General features: G+C 48.6%; 1 protein-coding gene and 1 long non-coding RNA gene across 4 annotated transcripts in view; one reads left to right on the top strand and one right to left on the bottom strand.

Moving 5' to 3' along the window:
* Nucleotides 1–25,489, top strand: part of GLP2R (glucagon like peptide 2 receptor) — a 49,990-nt gene extending 24,501 nt beyond the window's left edge. For both annotated transcript variants that reach the window (XM_059908465.1, XM_059908466.1), the window contains 5 exons: nucleotides 221–290; nucleotides 10,273–10,361; nucleotides 17,938–18,076; nucleotides 22,502–22,543; nucleotides 23,561–25,489. In XM_059908465.1, the coding sequence (XP_059764448.1) occupies nucleotides 221–290; nucleotides 10,273–10,361; nucleotides 17,938–18,076; nucleotides 22,502–22,543; nucleotides 23,561–23,896 (676 nt within the window). In that variant the 3' untranslated portion in view covers nucleotides 23,897–25,489. The remainder of the gene's footprint in view (nucleotides 1–220; nucleotides 291–10,272; nucleotides 10,362–17,937; nucleotides 18,077–22,501; nucleotides 22,544–23,560) is intronic.
* Nucleotides 1,494–24,133, bottom strand: LOC132355912 (uncharacterized). Of its 2 annotated transcripts, none has more exons than XR_009499718.1 (4): nucleotides 23,554–24,133; nucleotides 22,457–22,784; nucleotides 11,373–11,451; nucleotides 1,494–4,321 (listed from the first exon to the last, which is right to left on the bottom strand). It is a non-coding gene; the product is annotated as an uncharacterized LOC132355912 (long non-coding RNA). The 2 variants fall into 2 exon arrangements; XR_009499717.1 differs by lacking the exon at nucleotides 1,494–4,321 and adding an exon at nucleotides 10,857–10,941.
* Nucleotides 25,490–27,098: the final 1,609 nt, after the last annotated feature.

Raw genomic sequence — 27,098 nt, forward strand, 5'->3', positions numbered from 1 at the left:
CACGAAGACCACTTTTCTGGTTAAAAAAAAAAAAAAAGCCCACAGTATCAACCAAATAGGAAGGGATTTGGGCCCTCCTCCCCCCTCCCCTCCCCCTCCCCCCCTCCCCCCTCCCAAGTGAGCCTTGAGCGTGAGCATCCTTCTTCCGAGGGTACAGGCCCTTTACCTTCAGCCTTGTCTCAAACGCAAGTCTTCTTTTACTGCTCGCTCTCTGCCATAGGTGCTGGGGAACCAACAGGAATAAGAATATCTGGTGGATCATCCGAGGACCCATGCTGCTTTGTGTAACGGTGAGGACCATCCCACCCACCCTCTTTCCTCTCTGAGCTCAGCAGCTGTGGAGGACCCTGTCCCCTCCCCTGCCGCCCACCAGATTCTCTGGCTCAGAGTGAACCTGGGCCAGATCCCTTGAGATGGAGACGCTGAGCTGTGAGTAGGATCTGTTGAACGAGAAGAAGCAAGTAAGAAACTCCTCCTCGGTGTCATGTCATGGCAGAAGTAAGTGTGTCATATTATCCCCCCTACCCCCCAAAAAGAAACTTCTCCTTGTTCTGGTTCAGTACCTAAATCCAGGCTTACACTATAAGCCTCCTTCTCTCTGGGTTTTCGAACTATGTAGAGAAACCCGTAATCAGCTCAGTGACCTCATGTCAGCCGGCTGTGATGTGCACAAACCCTGGGGATGCAGGTGCCTTCGGTCCTGGACGAGCCCGGGGAGAGCAAAGCTATGGGCTTGGATTTACCACCATCAGCGGGAGGGAGGGGAGACTAAGGAAGCGTCTTTTAGAGGAGGAAAGCATGCGATTGCTATTAACCCAAAGCTGTGATGGGGGTTCGAGTCAGGAGGTGATGCTGAGACCTTGTGGGAGAAGGCCCTTTATTCCTTAAGGCCCAGAATTTGGGGGGTGCAGAGGGACTGCTCAAGCCGGAGTCCTAAAGCTCCTTTAGATGGTAGCATGTGAGGAAGACATCTGCCCAAGAAGTTCGGGGGAGGGGCAGGGAGATAGCAGACAGTTGGAAGGATGAGCAAGATCCCAGAGGAGGCGGGAGGTCTTCCTGCCTGGACGAGGGGCCAGCAGCCCTGGGGGCCCACCAGCCAGGCACCGCCCACCAGCCAGGCACCGCCCACTCTCTTCTCCAAGGGGTTGCCGGGGATTCCGTTTTTGCCATTTTATAGAAATAACCTGGCATTTGTGGTTTCGTGAGAGCAAAAAGGCTTATTTTTAGAGAAGAATGTCAATATTTGTCAATAATTGAAGGGCACTCTCCGCCCAGACCTGAGTGTGCCTGGGAGGGGAAGATGTTTGTAAAAAGGGCAGGAAAACTGAGAGCGTGGAGACGCTCTAAGCGGTGGCCTGTATGCTACTGGTGATGTCCGCTCCGGTCCTGCCACACGCAGCTGAGAGCGGATGCCCAAAATGACCCCTGACCACGCCCACTGCAAGCGCGGCCTCCCGCCCTGCCTCCCCCACCCCGCCCCTCCCTTCCCCACATCCTCTCCTCTCCAGCCACGCTGCCCCGCTGCGGTCCCGGCCGCAGCTCCTGGCTGGCCACCTCCACCTCCAACGGCCGGCTGACATTTACTGAGTGCCTCCTACATACCTACTCTTCTAAGCGCTCTGTGCGTATGAACTCATCTCATCTTCCCAACAAGCCCATGAGGTAGGCGCTACTATTGTGTTTCTTTTATTGGCGAGGATGCTGAGGGTTGGTCTGAAGTCACAGAGTTAGTCAGTGGGGGCCAGATCTCGGTCCCATCGGGCGACACCAGCACCTGTAACCGCAGCATCGTGCAGCTGCCCCCAAACACTTACTGCCTCCAGCCCCCATGCCTGCAGGACTGTGGGCTTTTCACGCGTTAGTACCTTGCTTTGGACCCTCCTCAGGTTGGAACCGCCTCCCTCCGCCATCTTATCCACCTGGACACCCACCCCACAAAGTAGAGATGGTCACACCCTCCTCTGTGTCCTTCCCAGATCCTGTACCGACTTCTGCTATGACCCCAGCAATGTTTTATTGCAAGTATTTGTTTAAAGCCTGTGTGCTGTCACTATAAGCCCTGTGTTTTATTCATCCTGGCGGCCAGCCCAAGCATACGGCAGGCTCTGCAGAAACTTAGTCAGTAAATGCTTGTGACCCACACTCCTGGGCCCTGGAAGGTTCTCATGAACCAGGCAGAATGAAGCAGGATGGCCTTCCCTAGGATGGGGTGCAGACTCGCTCCAGCTGGATCCCTGGTGCTTACCCTGCATGCAGTCTTCCAGAGGCTACATCACTGGTTCTCCATCTTGGTTGCTCTTGGGATCACCTGGGTATCTTGAAAAATTCTTCTTGCATGAGATTTGTGATTCATTGATCTCAGATGTGGCTTAGGGAGTCTAAGGAGAAGCTCAGGTGTGGTCTCCTGAGTGCTTGTTCTGAATTCAGGTTCCCAGGCCCCGCCCCGGACCTGCAGAATCAGAATCTTCATTGCAACAGGATTCCTGGGCACTGGGTGCACAATAATGTTTGTGAAGCTCTGTGCCCACACACCAGCGGTTCTCACAACTGGCTGTGCATTAGAAACATCGTGGTGGCTCATACCCCAGAGGATTTCATCCGAAATTCTGGAGGTGGTACCCGGGCAGTGATTGTAATCCGTGGCCAGGGCTGGAACAATTGCTCTGGACCTCGCTGCTTGGTTGTCCATGGCTGGCTGACCTGTGTGCTGGTTTCTCCAGGTGCTTCCTAGTTCCTAGAGCCACCTTTTCCCCCACCAGGACCAGAGAATGTGCTGTGTCTTTTCATCTTGGATGAAATGACCTTCACCTGCTGTTGCTTCTACAACTCCAGTCGTGGCCAGCTCCACAGAAATGGCCAGAATCACCTTAGCTCACAGTGGTTCCTGGTACTCCCATCCACACCCCCTCTTCCTCCTGTTCACCCCACAGTGAATGACGCCACCATCCATCTACCAGGCACCCAAGCCGGAAACCTGGGCGCCCTCCTAGCTTCTATCTCCTGCCTCACTGCAGCCTCCAGCCAGACTTCAAGTCTTGTCAGTTCTTCCTCTGAAGGTCACTCCAAGCTTTCTCCTTCTCCTCAATCCATTGTCATTGTTCTTCTTCAGCCCCTTGGGGTTTCTCATGCAGACCTTTGCAAAAGCCTCCTATTTGGTCTCCTTCCTCATTCCTGCCCCTGGCAATGCATCCTCTGTATTGCGGCCAGAGTGGTCTTTCTTGAGCAAAATTGGGCTATGTTTCTCTTCTACGTGTGACTTTTTAATGGCTCATTACTGCCCTTGGGCGTGGTTCCAGACTCCTTCATATGGTACGTATTGTCATTCCCATCCAACCACAAGCACCCCGTGCTCCATTTATACGGAGAAATGCACAGTTCCCCCGAATCCATCCTGAAGTTCATGCCTCCTGTGCCTTTGCACACACTGCCTCTCTGCCTGGAATGCCCACCTGATGGCCCTACATCTGCCTGGTGAGCTCTTCCTCCTTGCAGGCTGAACCCTTTATTAAGGCTAAGTGCATGTGCCCTTCAGCAGGGCTCTTGGGGATGGAGGGTTTTAACCCAAAGGAGTAGCTCTAATATAGGCATTTTCGTCTATATAGCGGGCCAGGGGAGGAGGGGCTTGGGGGGAGATGGAGGAGTTAGGGGTACACGAGACCTACCTCTGAGTCCCCACCGTGCTGGCAACCACCTCTGCCAACTTGTAGACCCAGATAAGAGCATGGCAGCTGGGGTGGTGCCAAAGAAATGTCCCCAAGAATGGTACATCTGATCATATGCATTCTGTATCATCTAGGACCTGAAAAGGAGCCTTATATGGTTGGGGTCCTAAGTGCCCCACATCTGGTCACAGAATCCAAGAGGAGTTGGCTGGGTTCTTTAAAAATTTCCAACGCTTGCGCGGAACGAGGATTTTTGTGCCTTTTTCTAATCATCTTTCTGCGCACTCCCCAGTCCTCAGACCGCCCTGCTTCCTTATTGGTTATCCTGTATAAATACCCCAAGCTTCTTGCCTTGGGGAGGTGGATTTGAGATGTGTTCTCCTGTCTCCTTGCTTGGCTGCCTTGCAAATAAACCCTCTGTTCGCTGCAAAAAAAAAAAAAAAAAAAAAATCCTCCTTCAGCCCCTTTCCTGCTGGTGCACAAATCATGAACAGCCCCATCCAAATGTGATTGCCGACCCCTGTCTTCTGGGGCACCTGGATGGATGGAGGTTCTCTGGTCCACCAGGCTGGTGTTTCATCCCATGGCAGTGAAGAAGCCCAGTGGTTGATGCCTTCGTATAGCCCAGTGGTTGATGCCCATTTTCTCTTGTCTGGTCTCTGGAAGACACAAAGAACAGTGAATCAACACGCTTCTCATCACAAGCCTTCATTTCCTAGGAGACAGTCCTGGTTGAAATTAATTTACTGAAATATGTGCCTTTCCCGTGTTAGGCTTGCTTTGTAAGAAAAACGCCCGAGTTCAACAAGTCACTAAGCCAAGGACACAACGTTTTCTCTTTGTGATGAAAAACAGATATCCCATTAAATGGGATAAATTACTTGGTTACACTTAGTTTGTATTTAAGTGTTCTGTTACTAAATATTTTTGGCTGGGGATCTCCATTATCCCCGTTGGCTTGTGGATTGGATGAATAGCCTCTTGCCTGAAGCTCTATCCTCTTAGCTTTGCGCATTGATTCTCCCGAGGCCAATAAGACAAGTAATAACAGGTACGTGTTGGATTCTGCAGCTCGTGTTTCAATCTGTGGTTTAAGACAAGGACATCAGTATTGTGCTGGTTCAACGTCTGTAGAGACTTTACTCCATTAATTGTCACCCAACCACCGTCTCTATGGGCTCTTTCTCCATTGCATAGAGGCATTTTTAAGTCTTTTCAATTTTAAAAACAACTGTACCCCAAAACCTCTATGAGCTCTACAATTAAGTTGAGAGACATTATCTCCATTCCGCAGCCCTTGCCAACTACTGTTCTATCAGTCTGCTTCCTTTTGCAGTCAAGTCTCTTCAATGTGGTCTGCACTTGCTGTCTCCTGTCTCCTGCAGCTTCTCTTAAGTGAGCTCCCTGTTGCTAAGTGTGGTCTTATTTTGCCTTAAATTTATTGTAGCATTTAAACCTTTTTAAAATTCTACGCATTGTGACCTCACTACCCTTTTGCAGTCAAGTCTCTTCAGTGTGGTCTGCACTTGCTGTCTCCTGTCTCCTGCAGCTTCTCTTAAGTGAGCTCCCTGTTGCTAAGTGTGGTCTTATTTTGCCTTAAATTTATTGTAGCATTTAAACCTTTTTAAAATTCTACCCATTGTGAGCTTTTTAAAATTCTACCCATGCCACTTCCTTGTGGTTCACTCCGACTGCCCTGGCTACTCTTTCTCAATCTCCTTTGATGTCTCCACTTCCTCTACCTTTCCCTTCATTACAAGGTAATTTTCAGAACCCTCTTTTTCTCCCAGTGTCCACAGCCTCCCTGGACAATCTCACCAACTCCAATGGCTCCATGCTCTGACTGGGACCTCCTTGCTGAGGTCCAGACGTAAATATCTCACTGCCTTGGGACATCTCTTGTGTCCAAAATTACTAGATCCCCCCCTCCCCACAACGCTCTTCCTTCTCCATGTGGTCATTCTCTTGGTGAATGGCACTACCACACATTGAGATCTACCATGAAATCTTGGGGTCATCTTTGATCTCCCATCCAGCCGGTAACAAAGGTCATCTGACTCAAACTCCTTAATAATTTCTAATCCATCTCCTCTCCATCACTGAACCACCAGGGCTGCTCTTTACGTCACCTCTCCATCATCCTCCCCAGGAACTCTGAAACTGCCTCCCAGTTGGTCTCCCTTCCTCCAGCTTTGCCTTCATTCAATCTAGTCTCCACGCTTGCTGCTAAAATGATCTTTCTGAAATGCAGACATGCAAATCTGATCAGGTCACTTGCCAGCTTGAAATCTATCATCCCTGTTTTCAGAAGAAAACCCAAACTCCTTAGTGTGACCATGAAAGGCTCTGCAGGACCTGGTCCTCCCTCCCTCTCCAGTCTCACGTCTCATAAACCCTGTTCCCATTCTCCAAGCCCTGCTTACGTTTGACCACTTGCTGTTCTGTGTTTCCAGTGGTCCATGATCTCTCATGAGGTTGCTATCTAGAGGTTGGCCAGGGCTGCAGCCATTTGAAGCCTGGGGCTGGAAGATCAGCTTCCAAGGGGCTCACACACATGCTGGCAAGTGGTGCTGGTTGTTGGTCAGAGGACTCAATCCCCCCACATGGGTCTCTCCACGGGCTGCTTGGGTGTCCTCACAACATGGTGGCTGGTTTTCCCCAGAGAGAGAGGGAGAGAGAGAGAACCAGGTGGAAGCCATCCTTTTGCGGACCTAGCCTCAGAACTCACAGCGTCACTTCTACCATATTCTTTTCATTAGATGCAAATAACTAAACCTAGTTCACATCCCAGAGACAAAAGGCGAATTAGGCTCTGCCTTTTGAAGGGAGAAGTGTCGAAGAATCTGCAGACATATTTTAAAATTTCTACCAAAGCTGATAATCAAGGGTCGCATTTTCCCAGTTCATGACAGCTGTGGAAAGTCATCTAGAGAGTGGAGAACGTGTGCTTTCCAGTGAATTCCATGGCAGCAACAGGTCCTCAAGTTCGACACCAATAGACCTGGAGTTCTTTACAGTGGGAGGCAGTGTGGGATTCTGTTTAAGTGAAGGGAGGGTTGTAATTAGACAAATCTGAATTCAATTAATTACGAGCTCAGCCACTTACTAGCTGTGCAAGCTTGGGAATAGTACTTGTCTCCTCTGTGCCTCTGTTTTCTCATTGTATCATGGAATTAAAATAGTGTGGCTTCCTCAGAGGGTTGTTGTGAGGATTAAATAAAATAATGTATGGAAAGTTAGCCCAGTGCCTGGCATGGTAAGTACTCAGTACCTGTTAATTAAAAATAATAATGTAGAAAGAGAAATTAAGGAAACACTCCCATTGACCATTGCAACAAAAAGAATAAAATACCTAGGAATAAACCTACCTAAGGAGGCAGAAGACCTGTATGCAGAAAACTATAAGACACCGATGAAAGAAATCAAAGATGATACAAACAGATGGAGAGATATACCATGTTCTTGGATTGGAAGAATCAATATTGTGAAAATGACTATACTACCCAAAGCAATCTGCAGATTCAATGCAATCCCTATCAAATTACCAATGGCATTTTTCACAAAAGTAGAACAAAAAATTTTACAACTTGTATGGAAACACAAAAGACCCGGGGCTTCCCTGGTGGCGCAGTGGTTGAGAATCTGCCTGCCAATGCAGGGGACACGGGTTCGAGCCCTGGTCTGGGAAGATCCCACATGCCGCGGAGCAACTGGGCCCGTGAGCCACAACTACTGAGCCTGCGCGTCTGGAGCCTGTGCTCCGCAACAAGAGAGGCCGCGACGGTGAGAGGCCCGCGCACCGCGATGAAGAGTGGCCCCCCGCTTGCCACAACTAGAGAAAGCCCTCACACAGAAACGAAGACCCAACACAGCCAAAAATATAAATAAATAAATAAATAATATTAAAAAAAAAAAAAAAAAAAAGAAACACAAAAGACCCTGCATAGCCAAAGCAACCTTGAGAAAGAAAAACGGAGCTGGAGGAATCAGGCTCCCTGACTTCAGAAAGCTACAAAGCTACAGTAATCAAGACAGTATGGTACTGGCATGAAAACAGAAATATAGATCAATGGTACAGGATAGAAAGCCCAGAGATAAACCCACGCACATATGGTCACCTTATCTTTGACAAAAGGGGCAAGAATATACAATGGAGAAAACATAGCCTCTTCAATAAGTGGTGCTGGGAAAACTGGACAGCTACATGTAAAAGAATGAAATTAGAACACTTCCTAACACCATACACAAAAATAAACTAAAAATGGATGAAAGACCTAAATGTAAGGCCAGACACTATAAAACTGTTAGAGGAAAACATAGGCAGAACACTCTATGACATAAATCGCAGCAAGATCCTTTTTGACCCACCTCCTAGAGTAATGGAAATAAAATAATAAACAAATGGGACCTAATGAAACTTAAAAGTTTTGGACCGCAAAGGAAACCATAAACAAGACGAAAAGACAAGCCTCAGAATGGGAGAAAATATTTGCAAACGAAACAACTGACAAAGGATTAATCTCCAAAATATACAAGCAGCTCATGCAGCTCAATATCAAAAAAACAACCCAATCTAAAAATAGGCAGAAGACCTAAATAGACATTTCTCCAGAGTAGACATACAGATTGCCAACAAACACATGAAAAGATGCTCAACATTACTAATCATTAGAGAAATGCAAATCAAAACCACAATGAGGGGGCTTCCCCAATGGCACAGTGGTTAAGAATCTGCTTGCCAATGCAGGGGACACGGGTTTGATCCCTGGTCTGGGAAGATCCCACATGCCGTGGAGCAACTAAGCCCGTGCGCCACAACTACTGAGCCTGCGCTCTAGAGCCTGTGAGCCACAACTACTGAGCCCACGTGCCACAACTACTGAAGGCAGTGCACCTAGAGTCCATGCTCTGCAACAAGAGAAGCCACCACAATGAGAAGCCTGCGCACCGCAATGAAGAGTAGCCACCGCTCGCCACAACTAGAGAAAGCCCGCGTGCAGCAATGAAGACCCAACACAGCCAAAAATAAAATAAATAAATAAATTAAAAAGATATAAATAAATTTATTTGAAAAAAAAAAAAAACACAATGAGGTATCACCTCACAACGGTCAGAATGGCCATCATCAAAAAATCTACAAATGATAAATGCTGGAGAGGGTGTGGAGAAAAGAGAACCCTCCTGAACTGTTGGTGGGAATGTAAATTGTTACAGCCACTATGGAGAACAGTATGGAGGCTCCTTAAAAAACTAAAAATAGAACTACCATATGACCCAGCAATCCCACTACTGGGCGTATACCCTGAGAAAACCATAATTCAAAAAGATACATGAGGGCTTCCCTGGTGGAACAGTGGTTAAGAATCCACCTGCCAATGCAGGGGATTGGCAGGGACACGGGTTCAAGCCCTGGTCCGGGAAGATCCCACATGCTGTGGGGCAACTAAGCCCGTGCGCCACAACTACTGAGCCTGCGCTCTAGAGCCTGCAAGCCACAACTACTGAGCCCACGTGCTCCAAATACTGAAGCCCATGTGCCTAGAGCCTGTGCTCCACAACAAGAGAAGCCACTGCAATGAGAAGACCGTGCACCACAACAAAGAGTAGCCCCTGCTCACCACAACTAGAGAGAGCCCGTGCACAGAAAGAAGACCCAATGCTGCCAAAAATAAATAAAATAAATAAATTTAAAAAAATATATATGTACCACAATGTTCACTGCAGCCCTATTTACAATAGCCAGGACATGGAAGCAACCTAAGTGTCCATCGACAGATAAATGGTTAAAGATGTGGCACATATATGCAATGGAATATTACTCAGCCATAAAAAGGAATGAAATTGAGTTATCTGTAATGATAACTCTAGGATGGACCTAGAGTCCGTCATACAGAGTGAAGTCAGAAAGAGAAAAACAAATACTGTATGCTAACACATATATATGGAATCTAAAAAAAAAACGGTACTGATGAACCTAGGGGCAGGGCAGGAATAAAGACGCAGACGTAGAGAACAGACTTGAGGACACGGGGAGTGGGAAGGGTAAGCTGGGACTAAGTGAGAGAGTGGCATGGACATATATACACTACCAAATGTAAAATAGACAGCTAGTGGGAAGCAGCCACATAGCACAGGGAGATCAGCTCGGTGCTTTGTGACCACCTAGAGGGGTGGGGTAGGGAGGGTGGGAGGGAGACGCAAGAGGGAGGGGATATGGGGATATATGTATACATATAGCTGATTCACTTTGTTATACAGCAGAAATTAACACACCATTGTAAAGCAATTATACTCCAATAAAGACGTTACCAAAACAAATTAAAAAAATAAAAATAATAATGTAAACTTCCATCTGCCTTTCTCAGACAGCTGCTGGGTCTCCTGGAGGCAGAAGAATAAACTAGGTGGCTTTTCAGGGTCTTTTCTAGGCTCTCAGCTGAGATGGCCTTAGGGAGAGTGGGGATTACCCTGACCACTTGCCACCTGACCAGCTGACTACCAAACTGCCCCTGATTTCCCTGGACAAGGGTCTGATGGCAGGTCCAGGGTGACCTTGATATTCCTAGCCACATGGAGTCCATCACTTACTCATATCTGTGTTTTTTTCAAGGTAAATTTCTTCATCTTCCTGAAAATTCTCAAGCTTCTCATTTCTAAGCTCAAAGCTCATCAAATGTGCTTCAGAGATTATAAATACAGGTGAGTGGCCTGAGGTCAGTACCCAAGAGCCCAAGATTATTTTTACCCCTTTTGGGTGTTCTGGCTAATGTCCCAGGAAGGGGGGAACACTGCATCAGTATGTTTATCTCCTGACACAAGGGTATCAGCAAGAGCCCCTCTGAAAAAGGTGTCGTGGGATCATGTAGGGCTTTTGCCAAAGACAAGGACCTTCTGAGCCCATGAAAATGAAGTCAGTGGTGAGTAGTAAAGGGCACACACATTCCCCAGCAGGACACTGTTAAAATGCTCCTAAGAATGGGTGGTTTACGGGAACAGGAAAGAGTCACATGAAGGGGAGTTTGACAGTTGCCTTCCTTCGGGAAGGAGTTGAGGCAACAGAATAAAGGATATATTGTAACTCAGAAGAGAGTATTTGGGTATTTTTAAGACCTCGAGTAAGACAACCACAAACTTTTGGAGTCCAAGGGAATACATTCTTCACACAGTCACGCTTTCTTTGTGACTTGCCTTTGCTGCATCCCGTGTTCTGCTTTTCATGGTGACAGCGGTCCCATCGCAGAGTAAGTCAGATCATGGGTGTTTATTGAGCTCTGCATTGCTGTCAATCAAATGATGAATGAGTGAGAGAGAAAGGGCTCCCTCCCACCTTTCCCAGTTACTCTGCTTTCTGTAGGATGTGTGCACTTCTTGGGGACAGAGGGTTTTAACCCAGACTTCCTCTCCCATGGTAGAGATTTTAGTCCTTGTGGCAGGGGCGGAGGTGTGAGTGAGGGTGGCTCTACCTCAGCTTCTCCCTCTCTAAGGCCAGAACGGGCCCCGAGCCAGGTGTGCTGGGAGGGTAGTTTTTCCACTTATCTGACAAACATTTAATGAATGTCTAAAATGCGCTTGGCACTGTGCTTCAAACGAAAGGTAAATAGGATGGGGACCCCATCTGTGAGGAGCACACATTCTACCTCGCCAAGGGCCGGGATGTGGGTGTGGAACGTGAGTCAGGGGGGCTGATGCTGGCGTTGACCCCAGACTGACCTTGGACAAGTTGCTTGGCCTCCCCGGGTCTGCTTTCTGGTATGTCACGTGGGGGCGTCACCCCAGAGCCATCCTCTGCCTGCAATGAGGATTAAAGGAGGTCCTAGTTACACCTCTCCCGATCTAATCAGATGTGGTGAGTGGTATTTGCCCCGGGTGTCCAGACCCCAAATCCTATCAACCTAACCCCCACCACCCCCGGGAGTTCCAGAAGGGTAAACACACACCGTTCAGGACCAGGCAAATATGTACGGTATTGGCTCTAATATTGCGCAACCTGCCCCTGGCCCTGGGACACTTGGGCTGGCCTGGACCACACAGAGCTACGCCGTCTTTCTCGGCGCCTCTGGCCGAGCCTCCAAGTGGCTGACAGCCTCTCTGGCCCTTTTCCCAAGGCTCAGCCTCCCACCACCCTGTGAGGATGGAGGTCCAGGGCCAAGAGCAGGGCTTCTCCCACCTACCCTGCCTGGGTCCATTTAGGGAGGGAATCCTCTCACTAACCAGGCACAGGGGAAACCCAGGCACCACGGAAACCCAACAGAGGACAGCACTCCCGGGAGACAGAAACGGGGCAGACGAATGCCAAGGCACCTCTTTCCACACAGACTGAGAGCCTAAACCCTGTAGGCCATTTTGTGCCTCCAAAGCCCACCACGTACTGCTGGGGCCGTCCCCGAGCTTCAGACCCACAGTGGCCCCTACGATAGTTTTCCATCTTGGCTATTTTAAGCATCACCAGACAGCCGGCCAAAAGCCCTGATTTGTGAGCTCTTCTACTGGATATTTGATTCAGTAACTGAGGGATGGAGCCCCGCACAGGGACTTCTTACAGGAGAGTTCCTAGAAGATTCTGATACACAGCCAGAGTCGGGGCACCACGGGACCAGATGTTCTGGTGAAATAATGCGTGGAGTTTTCCGGTCAGACCATGGCAAACGTGTTTCTAAGCAGCCTTGACATCTTTTCCAGGCTCTTCTCTAGAGTTATCCAAGACGGTGGCTCTCACACTTTTTTAAATAATTAATTAATTAATTAATTAATTAATTAATTTTTGACTACATTGGGTCTTTGTTGCTGTGCACAGGCTTTCTCTAGTTGCAGCGAGCAGGGGCTACTCTTCATTGTGGTGCATGCGCTTCTCGTTGCGGTGGCTTCTCTTGCTGAGAAGCACAGGCTTTAGGCATGGGACTTCAGTAGTTGTGGCACAGGGGTTCAGTAGTTGCAGCGCACGGGCTTAGTTACTCCATGGCATGTGGGATCTTCCCGGACCAGGGCTCGAACCCGTGTCCCCTGCATTGGCAGGCAGATTCTTTTTTTTTTATTAATTTATATTTATTTTTTTTGGCTGTGTTGGGTCTTCGTTTCTGTGCGAGGGCTTTCTCCAGTTGCGGCGAGTGGGGGCCACTCTTCATCGCGGTGCGCGGGCCTCTCTCTGTCGCGGCCTCTCCCTTTGCGGAGCACAGGCTCCAGACGCGCAGGCTCAGTAGTTGTGGCTCACGGGCCTAGCCGCTCCGCGGCATGTGGGATCCTCCCAGACCAGGGCTCGAACCCGTGTTCCCCGCCTTGGCAGGCAGACTCCCAACCACTGCGCCACCAGGGAAGCCCAGCAGGCAGATTCTTAACCACTGCACCACCAGGGAAGTCCCTCTCAAACTTTTCTGATCACGTGTCTCTATTAGTAAAGAATGATGTCACTCATCATATATATACATGGTCTACTGAACTACTACATACGCGATACACCAAAATAAAGAAAATTATAAAGGATCGATAAAAATTTAACCTACGCAGAACTTCTATTATCCTCTCTTATTATATATTCTTCCAACACCAAATGGATTTCCTTGTACAGCCCTGAAGTGTGCACACCCAATTAGGAGGCAATTATCTCAGGAAGTGTAAATCAAGATACTGGGGAGACCTTCATGGCTGAGAGGTGATTCAGGACAGCTATTTTGGGGAGAGACAGAGTAACCCTGCCTGGCATAAACGATCTGTCTGGAAACTTCCCCATCCTTACTCAAGGTAAAAGCTTGAAAAGAGGAACCTGGGTGCCTGCCTACCTGGAGGCCTCCCAGCGTGAGACACCTCACCTTGGCGAGCTTGATATCTACCACCTGGGGACTGTCCTGGGGAGACTTTGGCTGAGAGTGGCCCAAGTGGCTGAGACTTTGGAGGGCTAAGTCTAAGTGAACTCACAAGAGACTGATATACAAACCAGACTATACAATTATCCATTCTTAGATTTTGTGAAAAGTGGGAGTGGGACCTTCCTGCTAGCGCCTGCACTCCTCGTAAAGTTGACACCAGAAGATCCAGAAATCCCAAGCAGTCACCAGAATGGTGCTTGGTGATCACGTCATCAAAGTAAAGTGGTTGGTGTTGAAGGATCACTGACGGTGGCCTGAGAAACCACCACTGCCCTGTGGTGCACCCGTCCCGGTGAGAGGGAGGTTCATTCCCCAGAGTCTCCACCCATAGGGCCGGATGAGTACTGAGAACTTCCTGCTTCTTTGTGACTTTTCCTGCCATTTTGGTTGGCCATCTGCTTTCTGTTTATTCTTTCTCCATGCAGAGTGCAATACAATTGATTAGTGTATGCTTATTAATTAGCAAAAAGTCAGGGCTCTGTCTCTTAGGACACACCCAGGCCACCTTATTTTACTCTCTGGGCCAGGGAATCCTACAGCGTCGAGAAGCACATTTGCCCATCTCTCTGTCACGGCAGTGCTAACTTCCTCATTTCTAAGTTCTGGGAAGGCTGCTTCCCGTCTCCCCAGCGGGTCCTGAAGCACCCCCAGCTCACACTGCCCTCCTCCACATTGAAAGGTTCTCCTCTTCCACGTCCCCTTCCATTAGGGCCCCCTGCTAGGGTAAGGAGGAAGGGGCAATGGGGCCCAAATGCGTTTTGTCCTAACTGGTAGGAACAGCCCGGCCTACAACTCTCCCAGATTTTGAAAACTTTCAGAATGTAGTTCTCAAGATTTGCACCACCCCCCCAAGCCAGGAGTATATTTTAGGAAAGTTTAAATTAAACACACTTAGACCTTGCCAAAGAGGCAAGTTGCTAGGAGCCGGAGAACCTTTTGTAGTCCTAGCCCTCATCCCCCGGCTTCTACCATTCAAGAAGGAAACTGTAAGCAGCCCAGCTGCCTGCCTGGTCTGGACAGGGACAGCTGAGCCAGCCTGGAGAAAGAGCAACGTCCCCGGATTGTGGACAGACATCAGTGGCCCCTCAGCTTGGAGGGAGTTCTCTGTCCTTTGTGGTTCCCAGCATGGAGGTGGCTCTCTCCTCCTAGATAAACGATCTTAACTTTCCGTGTGATGCATGGGGCAGAACTCTTAAGGAACCTATAAAGGAGAATCATTTCTTAACATGCTAAACCCCAGACCCCTTTCTGAAAGAACTTTCAGAAAAATGTCACACATGGAAGGAAAATAATCCAAGTCACTGAGGTTGTGAGCAACTTGAGGACAGGGACAGATTCTTTAAAAATGGTGATAGCTACATGCTATTGATTGCACATCATGTATCGGGTACCGTTTATTCTGAGGGTTGGCCCCATGTTATTTAATCCTGACAATGACACTGTCAGCAGTTATTAGTAATAATATTTTTATTATTATTTTAACATTTCGTATGATATTATTAGTAGTATAATCCTCATTTTTACAGATAGAGAGGTTAAATAATTTTCCCAAGGCCACATCGCTAGTCATTGGCGGTGCTGGGATTTGAACCCAGGCCCCAGGTACTGTCTGTCCCCGTGTCTCGTTGCCTTTGGCCCCAGCTCCTCCTCCTCACTGTACTCGCTCATATGTCCAGAGCAGATGCCCAATATTTGTTGAAGAGCTAACCGACAGCAATAAACTAAACCATTTAAATAAACAAACGACTGTAGATGAAAAACAGGCATAAACACAGCTCATAAGAGGATACTGCTATAGATATTTATGGATTTTCATCTGAACAGAGACACAAATAGTCCTTTGTCCAAGGAGAATTTAGAATCAGGTGAGGAGTGGGAAATTCCTTCTGACATCCACCCAGAGAGGTGGCAGTTACTAAAATGGCCCAAAACCTCATAAAAAGATGGTCATTCCTTAAAAATTCTCCTGTACTAAGTGTGGGATCCTGGATTGGATTCTGGAATGTGAAAAGGACATTAGTGGAAAAACTGGTGAAATCTGGGTAAAGTCTGGAGTATTGTTACTGGCCATATGCCAACGTTAGTTTCTTAGTGTTGCCAAAGGTACCATGGTTCTGTAGGGTTTTAACATTAGGGGAAACTCAGTGAAGGGTATGTGGGAACTCTGTACATGATCTTTGCTACTTTTCTGTAGCTCTAACATTATTCCAAAATGAAAAGTTTATTTTAAAAGCATAGTGTAGTAGCATGGCCCCAAGAATAAGCTGATGGTAAGACATGGGTCTGCATGTAAGTATGTGTCATTAAAACCCATATAACGCAGAGCAAGGGTCGCAGACTAACACACTTGCAAGGGCCAAGGAGGCTGGTTGGGTTGGAGAATGCGTGTTCCCTCTAAAGGCTGTAGCCGACGATTGCCAAGCAGGAACTGGGGCCCAGCATGGCCAGATCTCCCCATTTTTCAAAGGAAGCTGAAGATCTGGATCCCTTTGCTTGAAATCACCTTAGTTTTTAAGGATGGCTCCAATAGCAAAAATCACTACCTAGCATAAGCAAAGACTGTCTGCAGGTCAACTACAACCCATGGTTGCCACTTGGCAACCTCTGAGCTACAGGGTGTTAAAACACTCCTGGAAATTAGACAAACAAGCAAAACCCATAACTCTTGAAATAGTCTCTCCTTGGGAACACCTTAATGTTGCTCAGCTAAGTGAGTGTGCACGGGTGAGTGTGGGTGTGCAAGTAGGTGTGAGCTCGGCTCAGGAGAACCACGTAACCAGGGCCTGTGTCTCAGACTCCCCACTCCTCGGCCTCCCCTTGACCATCGAGGCCCTGGGACGCTCGGCCCATATGCTCCGGGGGAGTCCCTCTCCTTGGTGACTCCTGCTCAACTCTTATAGGCTTTAGGTCCTTTCAGGGCACAAAGGTGAGGTTTTTTGTTTCAGTGATAACACTGCATCTGAATGACCCTCACAGAGGCAGCATGTTTGGGTCACCCATTACTGTGTAGCAAACTCCCCCCAAACTTCATGGCTTGAATCAGTAACTATGTTATTATCTTGAATGATTCTGTAAGCTGGGCTGTCTGGACTCAGCAGGGTCAACCTTTTGATACATGTCATCTTTGAATGGAGCTGCAAACATCTGAAGGCTTGATTTGGGCCAGAACGTCCAAGATGCAGGCTTCATAGTAAGCGCTTTCTCTTACCTTCTTGAAGATACTGCCCATGAGGGGCTGCTGACCCTCTCTGTTTCCACACCTTTAATTCCATGGGGCTTTTATTCAGTGGGGAGGAAACTTCTCCTAGTTTGGCCCTTTAAGACAAGGACTTGGGCTAAAAAAAATCATCAAATTTAAGCTCTTTTTTTCCCAATGTGTATCAGACAGTAGCTTTGTTTATGCCCTGAATGAGTCACCTTTGCTAATGTAGTTAGTTTGAAATCAAGAAGCAGCTCAATGGTGAAGAGCAGTTGGTCCCAAACGTGGCTGCTTGTCAGGATCCTGTGGGGGATCCCTTAAAGATTCTCACTCCCAGAGTCTAACCTCCAGAGGTTTTGATTCAGGGGGTTGACACTGGGGCTCAGGAAGCTATATATAGAGAGAGCCAACCAATAAAAATACATATATTTTAAAAGCTCCATAAGGAATTCTAATAGTCGGTCCACTTGGGAACCACCAGTATGCGGTATGGAATGTTTGGGTCCCAGCTGTGCATTTGCACGTGGGTGGTACAAAGGAATGTTTGTCTTTTTTGTGTAGAGTGTATACAACAGCAAGCTTCCACACAGCGCTTTTTACGAGGAAGAGCAGCTTCTCATTTCCTGCTGCCCTTGCTATCACCAGGGTTGGGGGCAGATGATGAAATCCTGCTTGGAGTGTGCAAGGCCTGAGTGTGAGGTCAGAAGCCCCACTTCCAGGCTGGGAGGTACCACTTAGTGGCTGTGTGACCCTGGGCAAGTCATTTTCTTTCCCTTCTCAGGCTCCGTAAAGCACTGACACTGGAAGTCCCAAATAGAGAAAGAGGTAGAGGCACCCGCTAGCCAGGTAATAGGAAACTTGTCAAACCTGGTAGGGGATGTAATGTCCTATGGTGACAGCCATGTGCGTGGAAATCTATCCATCAAACAAAACATTAAGATCTGTAGGTATATCATTATATGGAGGGATCCATTCATTCATTCATTCATGCAATTCATGTTTTCTGAGCATCTTCCATGAGTCAGGTGCGGGGATGCATCAGTGAACAAGACCACACTGGCCCTTCAGGCATTCGACGTGCAGCCAAGGAGACAAACAGGAAAATCAACTATTTATCAACGCCATTAGAGCTACAATAAAGGATCCAGAGAAGAGCAGGAAATGTTGCCTGTCCCCAAGGTGGCTTTCATGACACGTATTTGATTGCTATTTGCAGATTGGCCAAGTCCACGCTGGTCCTCATTCCTTTATTGGGTGTTCATGAGATTCTCTTCTCTTTCATCACTGACGATCAAGTTGAAGGATTTCCAAGATATATACGACTCTTCATTCAGTTGACTCTGAGCTCCTTCCACGTAAGTAGATGTCTGAACAAGGATGCCTTGGCCTTGGAGAAAACAAAATGCCCTTGATCCAAACACACTCGAAATTGCGAGAGCCCGAAGATGGAAAGAGAGTTCTGGTATCAGTAGGATTTATCGGCGAGGGCCTTTGGCATTAGAAGGGTGTGGAGATGGAAATGTTGCTTTAATCCTGCCAGCGTGACTCGGTGACTAAGAAGGGAAAAGTGGTTTGTTTCCTGCACTATAATAGTTGGTGTGACTCACAATCATATTCACCGTGTCAGCATGAAGCCTTTTATTAAGCGCCTACTTTTGCTGGGTTCTCTGCACAGTTTGTGCAAAATGAACAGTGAGTAGAGACCAGGAGGCTCTCGGGACTTTGACAGATGTGTGTGGGCTGAAACTAGGAACAGGAGGCCACCTGTGGTGAAGGTACCTTGGTGTTTTGGTTATCTGTGGCTTAAATTGTCATCCATTACTTAGCAGATTAAAACGACAGTAATTTTTATTATTTCTCATGATTCTGGGGGTCAAGAATCCAGGTAGGACATAGCAGGCATGTCTCACCTCTGCTCCAGGGACGCTTGCCGGGGCTGAACTTTCTAGATGACTTCTCCACTCATATGTCTGGAGCCTAAGCTGCGAAGGCTCAGATGGCTGAGACTGGCTGGAGTGGCTTTATTTGGGTCAAAATAAATTTCATCGAATCCCCACACTCACCAAGGGCCCAGGGGACAGAGCCTGAGGTATGGCAGGGGCAACTGGACGATGGCTCTTTTCACCTTCTGTTAGAGCTGAATTGCATGTGGCTTTGAACGGAGACAGAGCACCCACTGGTAACTTTTTTTCATTTTGAAACCATGTTTAATTTATTTCAATCTTTTGGGGGATTTCAAAGGCTAAAGTTTAGTCACTTGGGTTTCCTAGGTTGCTTGGTCTTAATCTTCTTTAAAAAGTAATCCCAAATTAGAAACAACAACAACAAAACAAAAAATTACAGCTGTTATGTCAGTAGTATTTGGTGGCCTTTTTTCCTCTGAGGACTTGATCGGTCATGTGACCCCCTGATCAGCTGATCTCACACACCCAAGGCCAGCTGAAGATAAGACGCTCATGCAGAGCTTTGTGGGACAGATTTCTTTGTAGGACAGATCCTAGCCTATCAGACTCCCTGGCAAGGGAGCATGTTTGGGTCACCCATTACTGTGTAGCAAACTCCCCCCAAACTTCATGGCTTGAATCAGTAACTATGTTATTATCTTGAATGATTCTGTAAGCTGGGCTGTCTGGACTCAGCAGGGTGAACCTTTTGATACATGTCATCTTTGAATGGGGTTGCAAACATCTGAAGGCTTGATTTGGGCCAGAACGTCCAAGACAGCTCATTCTCACGGCTGGACGTTGACATGGGCTGTTGGCTGGGAGCTCAGCTGGGGCTATCGATTAGGAACCTAAGTTCTCCATGTGGCCTCTCCACGTATCTTGTGCATCTCAGAGCATGGCAGCTGGACTCTAGGAGTATCCCAAGAGCAAGTGCTCTAAGAGGCAGGAAGCAGACATTTCCAACCCTCTTAAGGCAAAGGCTCGGAAGTCCCAGAATGTCACTTCTACCACATTGTGCTGGCAGAAGGAGTCACAAGGACATCCCAGATTCAAGGGGAGGGAAGATATGGTCCATCTCTTGATGTGAAGGGTCACATATGCCTACCAGGAGGGGAGAAATCCTTGGGGCCATCTCTGGAGACCAGCTACCACACTGATCGTTTGGTCCTGCAGCAGCCTGAGCTCTGCTCCCCGCCAGGCACCACCGAGGAAGGCGAGGAATCAGAGCAGCTCTGCAGATGGAGCTAGAAACACACTTAGGAGCTTGTGCCTGGACAGAGGCCACGCACCTTCTGAACACCCCCGCGCTGCTCCCCTCCAGCCCGCCAGGCAGAGGTGGGAGCACGGGTGGGCAGATGTGCAGGTGCACATCCAGTGGGTCGTTATCTTAGTGACTCCACCATAGAAATTAGCACTGGACCCAACAGCTTCCTTGCCTTGCTGCTTTAGGGAACCCTTCACTCTCCCAAGGGCTTATTGCTTAGAGAATTTCACCAGCCTCCTGCTGTCAAGGGATCTTTGGAGAGACTGCCAAGTGGTGGTGACATACGGAGTGAGAGCCATCTGTTTGTGGGACCGCTCCCTTCACACTCGCTTTGTCTAGAATGAGAGTCAACCAGACTCCAGGATGTTCCTCAGACCATGACTCAAGAACCTGAAGAAGTGAAAGACACACTTGTGATGAGGAATCCTATTTTACCCAACTCATTTGTGAGACTTCTGGCACACCGAAAGCACGCCCACCCCCTTCCAATAGCTGGCAGTGAAAAGACCAGATAAAGGTGGTCTTCTGGTTGGGGGAAGGGGGCGGGGAGGGACAGATAATAACCAAGTTGACAAATAAAGAACAATTCTGGTTATTTATATTCTAAAGACTATAAAATAGAGAAGTGTGATTGTGACTGGAACGGCTACCAAAAAGTGAGTGGTGGGGAAAGACTTCGCTTTTAGGAGATATTTGAGCTATGACCTGAATTTTGAGAAGCCAGTTAGGCAGAGATTTGAGGAAAGAATGGTCCAGAGAACAGAAAGTGTGACAACGGGACCTGAGGAAGAAATGAGCTGATAGCCAGTCTCCAATATGACCCCCGGTCATCTTCGCCTCCTGGTTTTCACAGACTTGAGTAGTGCCCTCTCACACAGAATAGGGTTGACCTGTGAGACCATTAGAGTATTGTGGACATGAAAGTGTGTGATGTTTGAGGCTAGGACATAAAAAGGGTTGCAGCCCCCGCCTTGCTCCCTTGGGTCACGCCCTCTGGGTGAAGCCAGCTGCCATGTCGTGAGGACACATAAGAAGCTCTATGGAGAGAGATGGAGGTTTCCTACCAACAACCAGCACCAACTTGCCAGGCATGTGAGCTGTCTTGGAAGCAAGTCAAGCCTTCAGACACCTGAAGTTCCAGCCAACAACTTGAGTGCAACCAGAAGAATGACCCTGAGCGGTAATACCCAGCTAAGCCATGGCCAGGTTCTTGGCCCATAGGAAGTATGTGAGATGATAAATCTTTATTGTTTTGACCCACTTAGTTATACAGCAACCTAATACATTAGCTTGAGATGCTGAAGGCACCCAGAAGGTCCGTGTGGCTGGAATATAGTAGCTGAGGGGAAGCGTGGTGCAAGGTGAGGTCAGTGACACAGACACAAGGCCACATCGCCTTAGCTCCTCCTGTGGTTAGGATATTGTATTTTAATCTAAGTGTGATGGTAAACCCCAGGCATGAAATGATCTATCTTTTCGAAAGAAATATTCTGACAAAAGGGTATTTACTGGGCTTCCCTGGTGGCGCAGTGGTTAAGAATCTGCCTGCCAATGCAGGGAATACGGGTTCGAGCCCTGGTCTGGGAGGATCCCGCATGCCGCGGAGCAACTGGGCCCGTGAGCCACAATTACTGAGCCTGCGCGTCTGGAGCCTGTGCTCCGCAACAAGAGAGGCCGCGATGGTGAGAGGCCCGCGCATCGCGATGAAGAGTGGCCCCCGCTTGCCACAACTAGAGAAAGCCCTAGCACAGAAACGAAGACCCGACACAGCCATAAATAAATAAAATTTAAAAAAAAAAAAAAAAAAAAAAAAAGGGTATTTACTATCTCACAAAAATGAAAATTTCAGGACCAGGTGTAGCTGGATCCAGGTACTCAAACAGTATCATCAAAATCTATCTCTGACCATCTCCAGCCTCTGCTTTTCTCTATGTTGGCTTTATCCTCAGATGGGCACTCTCCACATAGCTGGGAAGATGCCCTTGAGTGTCTCCAGACTAACTTTGACTATAAAGTTGGCAAAAGCAGGGAAGAGGGTGCAACTTTCTCTTCTTTCCTGGTGAAAAGAACTGAGATTGGGCCTGCTTGGGTCACATGACCATTTGGGCTGTTTATTGTGGTGATGGCCCTCCTAGAACATGAGGACCACATGATTGACAGCCCTGCCAGAAGCCCAGGGAGTAGGGGAGGGTCAGGAAAGGATGCAAATTCGGCAAAAAAAATTAGCCATTGCCCACTATGGACAAATAGAAATCGGACAGTCACCTTGTACAGTATTTATATAACTGAATGAATGATGTAGAACCTTTAGGGTTTAATCATCATTGACCTATGAGCATGTAAGCAAATGCCTAGGCTGATGTGGGTGGTGAGTGTCAAAGTAGGAAGAGACCCAGTGGAAATCCGAGTTAACGTAATCATTATGATTCACTCTAGTTAGTACAAGCAAGTAGCTGCCTGCCTCTTGTAGGGGCTACTAGGACTAGGGCCGGTCTGTGGACTTTCCAAGTAACCGTCAGACATACCTTCTACTGAGTCAAGCTTCACGCCACCTCTTCCTTTCATTCCAGGGACTACTCGTGGCCTTGCAGTATTGCTTTGCCAATGGAGAGGTACGTTTTCCATGCTGCCATCCTAGCTCCCTGCGAGGCTGGGGCCGGCATCCTACTGCCCCTGGAGAGTTCGGTTTACATGATGGTGCCATGGGGGTGTGTGCAGCGACCAGCACGTCCTGGGACAAACGGGTACCATAGACATCCAGGAGAGAGAGCAGCAGGCATCTTAGACCGGTGGGGAAAGGTATTGGGATGAGTTTTCTTTCCAGAACCCAACCATGGCCCCGCTGGAGCTGCACTGGGAGTATCAAAGTGTGATACAGTTAGCAGCTGTAACTCTGGAGTCCAAAAGTCTGCATTCAAGCCGTGACTCACCCACTTAGGAGATCTGCATTAGTCAGGTCACTGTGGCTCTTTGAGCCTCAGTTTCCCTGTCTGTAAAATGGGAGTAACAATGGTCCCTACCCTGCAGTGTTACCCCAGGGATGCACGGTAAAGGTCCTATGCATGGTAACAATGATTATTTTTATTATTAATATTATTGCAGAGCCCCCAACCAACTCTCTGCTCCCCCAGAAAGAGGCTTGAAAGGGGGAGGGGAAGAGGCCAGAGTCTCCTGACTTGAGGAGTTGGTGGAGTTTCTGGCTCCCTTTCATCTTCCCCTCCCCCCATCCCAGGTTTAAATATGGATTTCTATCTCCTTCTGCTAGAATGTAAGCCTCTTGACATCAAAACCTCTTCCGTCTTGCTCACTGCTGCCTTTTCTACATCTTCAAGCAGGGACCCGTGATCCACCAGGCAGGTTTCCAATGTCACCTCGACACAGCCCGTTTCTGAACACCCTATCTCCGATTTTAGTCTCCTCACCCCACTGTCCTGCTTAAGGGCCTCACGGTGTCACTATCATCTGCTCTGCTCACATGTACCTGTTTGCTTCTCTTTGTTCGTTTCCCCTAGTGAGAAGGTAGGTTTCCCAAGAGTGGTCCAGAGTAGCCACTCAATACACATTTGCTGAGTGGACACACGACTCAGTTGACTCCCAGGCAGTAACCCCGCCCTCTTCTCACCTGGCAGGTGAAGGCCGAGCTGCGGAAACAGTGGGCCCGCTTTTTGCTAGCCCACCACTCGGGCTGCAGAGCCTGGGTCCTGGGGAAGAACTTCCGATTCCTAGAGAAATGTCCCAAGAAGCTCGCGGAGGGGACCGGCTCCGGCAAGCTGCAAAAGGCGCGGCCCTCGCCCCACGGTGGGCGTCTCCTGCACTCGACTGCGGAGGGCCTGGGGGCGGCGGGCGCCCTGCCCCGCCAAGGCCACGCAGCCTGGCCCCGGGGCAGCAGCGTGTCGGAGAGCAGCGAGGGGGACTTCACCCTGGTCCACACCATGGAGGAGATTCTGGAGGAGAGCGAGATCTAGGCAGGAGCCCACCTCTCTGGCTCCGCTCCCTGGGGACTCCTGAGGTGGGCGAGGGAGGAGGCGGCCAAGTGGCACGTTGTTGACCTTGCGGGCGCAAAGTCGGCCCGCTTCCCGCGCACCCCGCCCACTCCGACGTGACGGCGCCCCGCCCACTCCGACGTGACGGCGCCCCGCCTACTTTGGACGTCTCTTCCGGGCTTGTCCTGCTCTGTACGACAGAGGCTGCGTACACTCACCGCCTCTGCGTGACCTGTCATCCTCATCACCCCCGCAGGTGTGTTTTCCAGAATGCCACCAGCCTCCCGGGCTGGGCCATATTCGAGTGAATGGAGCCCTAGGATACGGAGAGATGTCTGCTATGAGATAGAGGCCAGCCGCTATGCTTCCTTTACCCTTCATGCTACAAGGTGTCTATCTGAAGTCGGGTTCAGTGTGTCCAAGGACCACCTGCGAAGTGTTTTAAATGCAGTCTGACTCATGGCAGAGGGTCTAAGAGGGTGCACCTGGGACGATGGCCGGTGATGGGAATTGTGTAACAAGCATCCCAGGTAATTCTGATGCGAGCCCACATTTTGAAAACCTGGGGCAGGATGCGCAGGAGCCAGAAGCCCCTCTGAGCTGGCCGCTGGCGGGAGAGACCACCGGAGTTCTGCATTCAGCAGTTCAGCTGTGACACGCCTGCCCTCCTCTGACAGGGTGGACCGCACTCCGCCCCCCAGAGCCCTCTCCTTCCCTTCTCTCTTCTTCCTCTCTTGTCAAGTCTTCCCTCCCTCTCTCCATCTCAGTTCTCATCCGTGGGCAGCAGCAGTTCTGTTTGATCTGTAACGAGCCCATCCTGCCTCGGAGGGTTGGCCCCAGCACCCAGGGCCCCTCTGAAAGTTGCTGTTGGTCATTTTCTCACTTTTCTGGCTCCACCTGCCTTTCTGAGCTTGGCTTCTTCAAGCCTTACTTGCCTACCGTTCTCTGCCATTTGGGGTTTGCCGTTGATACCTGGATGGCTGTACCGTCTGCTCTGGGAGGTTTGCCCACGGTTCTCCCGGCCCTGTTCTCCACTCCTCGTATGGAATTGGATGCTGAGAGCCGGAGGGGACCCAGCTGACATGAGAGGACTGTGGCTGATCTGGACACGCCAAGGAGGCACCGAGGGGGCCGGGGCTGTGGACCCGGTCTGCAGGTGGGGAGTAAGTTGTGCCCAGACCCTGAGTGGAGGGTGCTTCTGGAGGCTGAGGAGGGCCCAGGCAATTAGGGTCAGGCTCAGTGGCTGCAGCTGTAAGGCAAGAGGCTGAGGAAGGTCAAGGGAGGAACGTCCTATGGAAACGGTGTCAGCGCTCAGGAGCGTCGCTTTTATAGCGTGTAAAATGTATGTGTACGTGGGTGGCCGGGGTATGATGCTGTGGGACCAAGTCCTGCCTTATATTAGGGGGAGGGGCGATATGATACTTATCAAGTAGAGGGTGCCAGATTTTGCAATTAAAAATACACAATTCGGATATAAGTATACGTATAGCTGATTCACTTTGTTATACAGCAGAAACTAACACAACAATGTAAAGCAATTATACTCCAATAAAAATGTTTAACAAAAATCCACAATTCTCAGTTAAATTTGAATTTCGGATAAATGAATATTATTATTGTCTAAGTATATCCCACGGGAGATACTTTACGTGAAATCCAAATCCACTGCACATCCTGTATTTCACCTGGCAACTCCATTGTCAAGGACACTTTGCAGCAGGACAGAGACCAGGGTGAGGCAAGCAGACCTCAGTTCAGGTGCAAAATTTAAGAGAGTACTAAAAAACCCACAGTCGTCAAGATAAGTAATATTTTAATGCAATATTTAGAAAAATCAAATCTGCAAGCTACAGCCCACGGGCCATTTATAAAAATGACATTTTATTGGAACCAAGGCTGGGATGAGGGTGAAGCAAGTGAGGCCATGAGATGCAAATAAAGGGTCTGGACCTGACTATACAAAATTTTGATATTTTGCTCATCATGGATGTTTTAACATTAATTTTTATTTTTAAACGATTGCATGAAAATATTATTTATCTTGATTACTGAGCTTTTTGTCGCTTACCTTAAATTTCGCACCTGAGGCCCGTGCCCATCTTCCCCTCCCCCCAGTCCTGGCTCTGCTCTGCAACAGGGGAAACTGAAGCAATGACCTTAGGCAAGTACATAACAAAGCAAAGGTTTGTTTTTTGGTGTCCAGATTGTCCACAGTTCAATCATTAAAATATATGTCTTACTTTTTCCTTTCTGCAAAAATCTCTGCCATTTCTCATCAACCTATTAGCACCTAGAAAGCTGGGCCGTGTCGTATTCCCAGCTAGTATCCAGCATAGCCAGTTCAGAGCAGGTTCAGAACACATTCATCAAAGGAGACAAGACAGAAGCGTCTTGGGAGCATCAAATGCTTTCAAGGGTCAGTTATCCAGGACCCGGCCACTAATAGAAGGAACTTTTTTTTTAAGCACTTGTGAATATGCCCTCCCCACTCACTCCACAAATGGGGTGGCACACACACACACACACACACACACACACACACACTGCTGCTTGCTCTTGCTCTGCTAATGATTAACATAAGTTTATTTAATTTGATTTGTATTTTGTTGATTCTTTTACATTGGTTTCACACTGGAGCTGAAGGTCTCTGCCCCTGGAGAATCTGGTGCACTGTTCCTGGCCAGAAGTGGGAAAAAGAGCTGCAGTATTAAGCCTGGAAACCTGGGTGGTCCATTGTCTCAGGGACCAAGAAGAGTGGGCAGAGAGGTTGGAGAGAGAAGCAGAAGTCAGAGGTCAAAAGGGTGGAAGGCAAGTGTCTCCCTTCTTCTAGACCACTCCCTAGATCATTCACTTTGCTGTTGCCTTAAAGATCCAGCCTGTGGGTCTCAATCCTGGCTTTCCAATCACCTGGGACACTTTCTAGAAACATCGATGGCTGGTGAGGCCAGAAAGCACACCAGCAGCCCAGCACACAGCTTGGACACGTCAGAAGCACTGTAGCCTTGGCTGTGGTGGAAATGTGACTGGTGGCAGCAATGGTACCTGGCACTGAGGGACCTATTGATGAATCTGTCTGGGGTGCCTCCTGGGGATGCTAAGAAATGCCCAAGGGCCACTGCACAAGAGGCGGGGACCCTGTGAGAGCAGTTTGGGTTATTGTTCTTGATGAGTTTGTTTCTGCCCT

This window comes from Balaenoptera ricei, chromosome 20 (genome assembly GCF_028023285.1).
Source record: "Balaenoptera ricei isolate mBalRic1 chromosome 20, mBalRic1.hap2, whole genome shotgun sequence".
In the NCBI taxonomy this organism is placed as follows: Eukaryota; Metazoa; Chordata; class Mammalia; order Artiodactyla; family Balaenopteridae; genus Balaenoptera; species Balaenoptera ricei.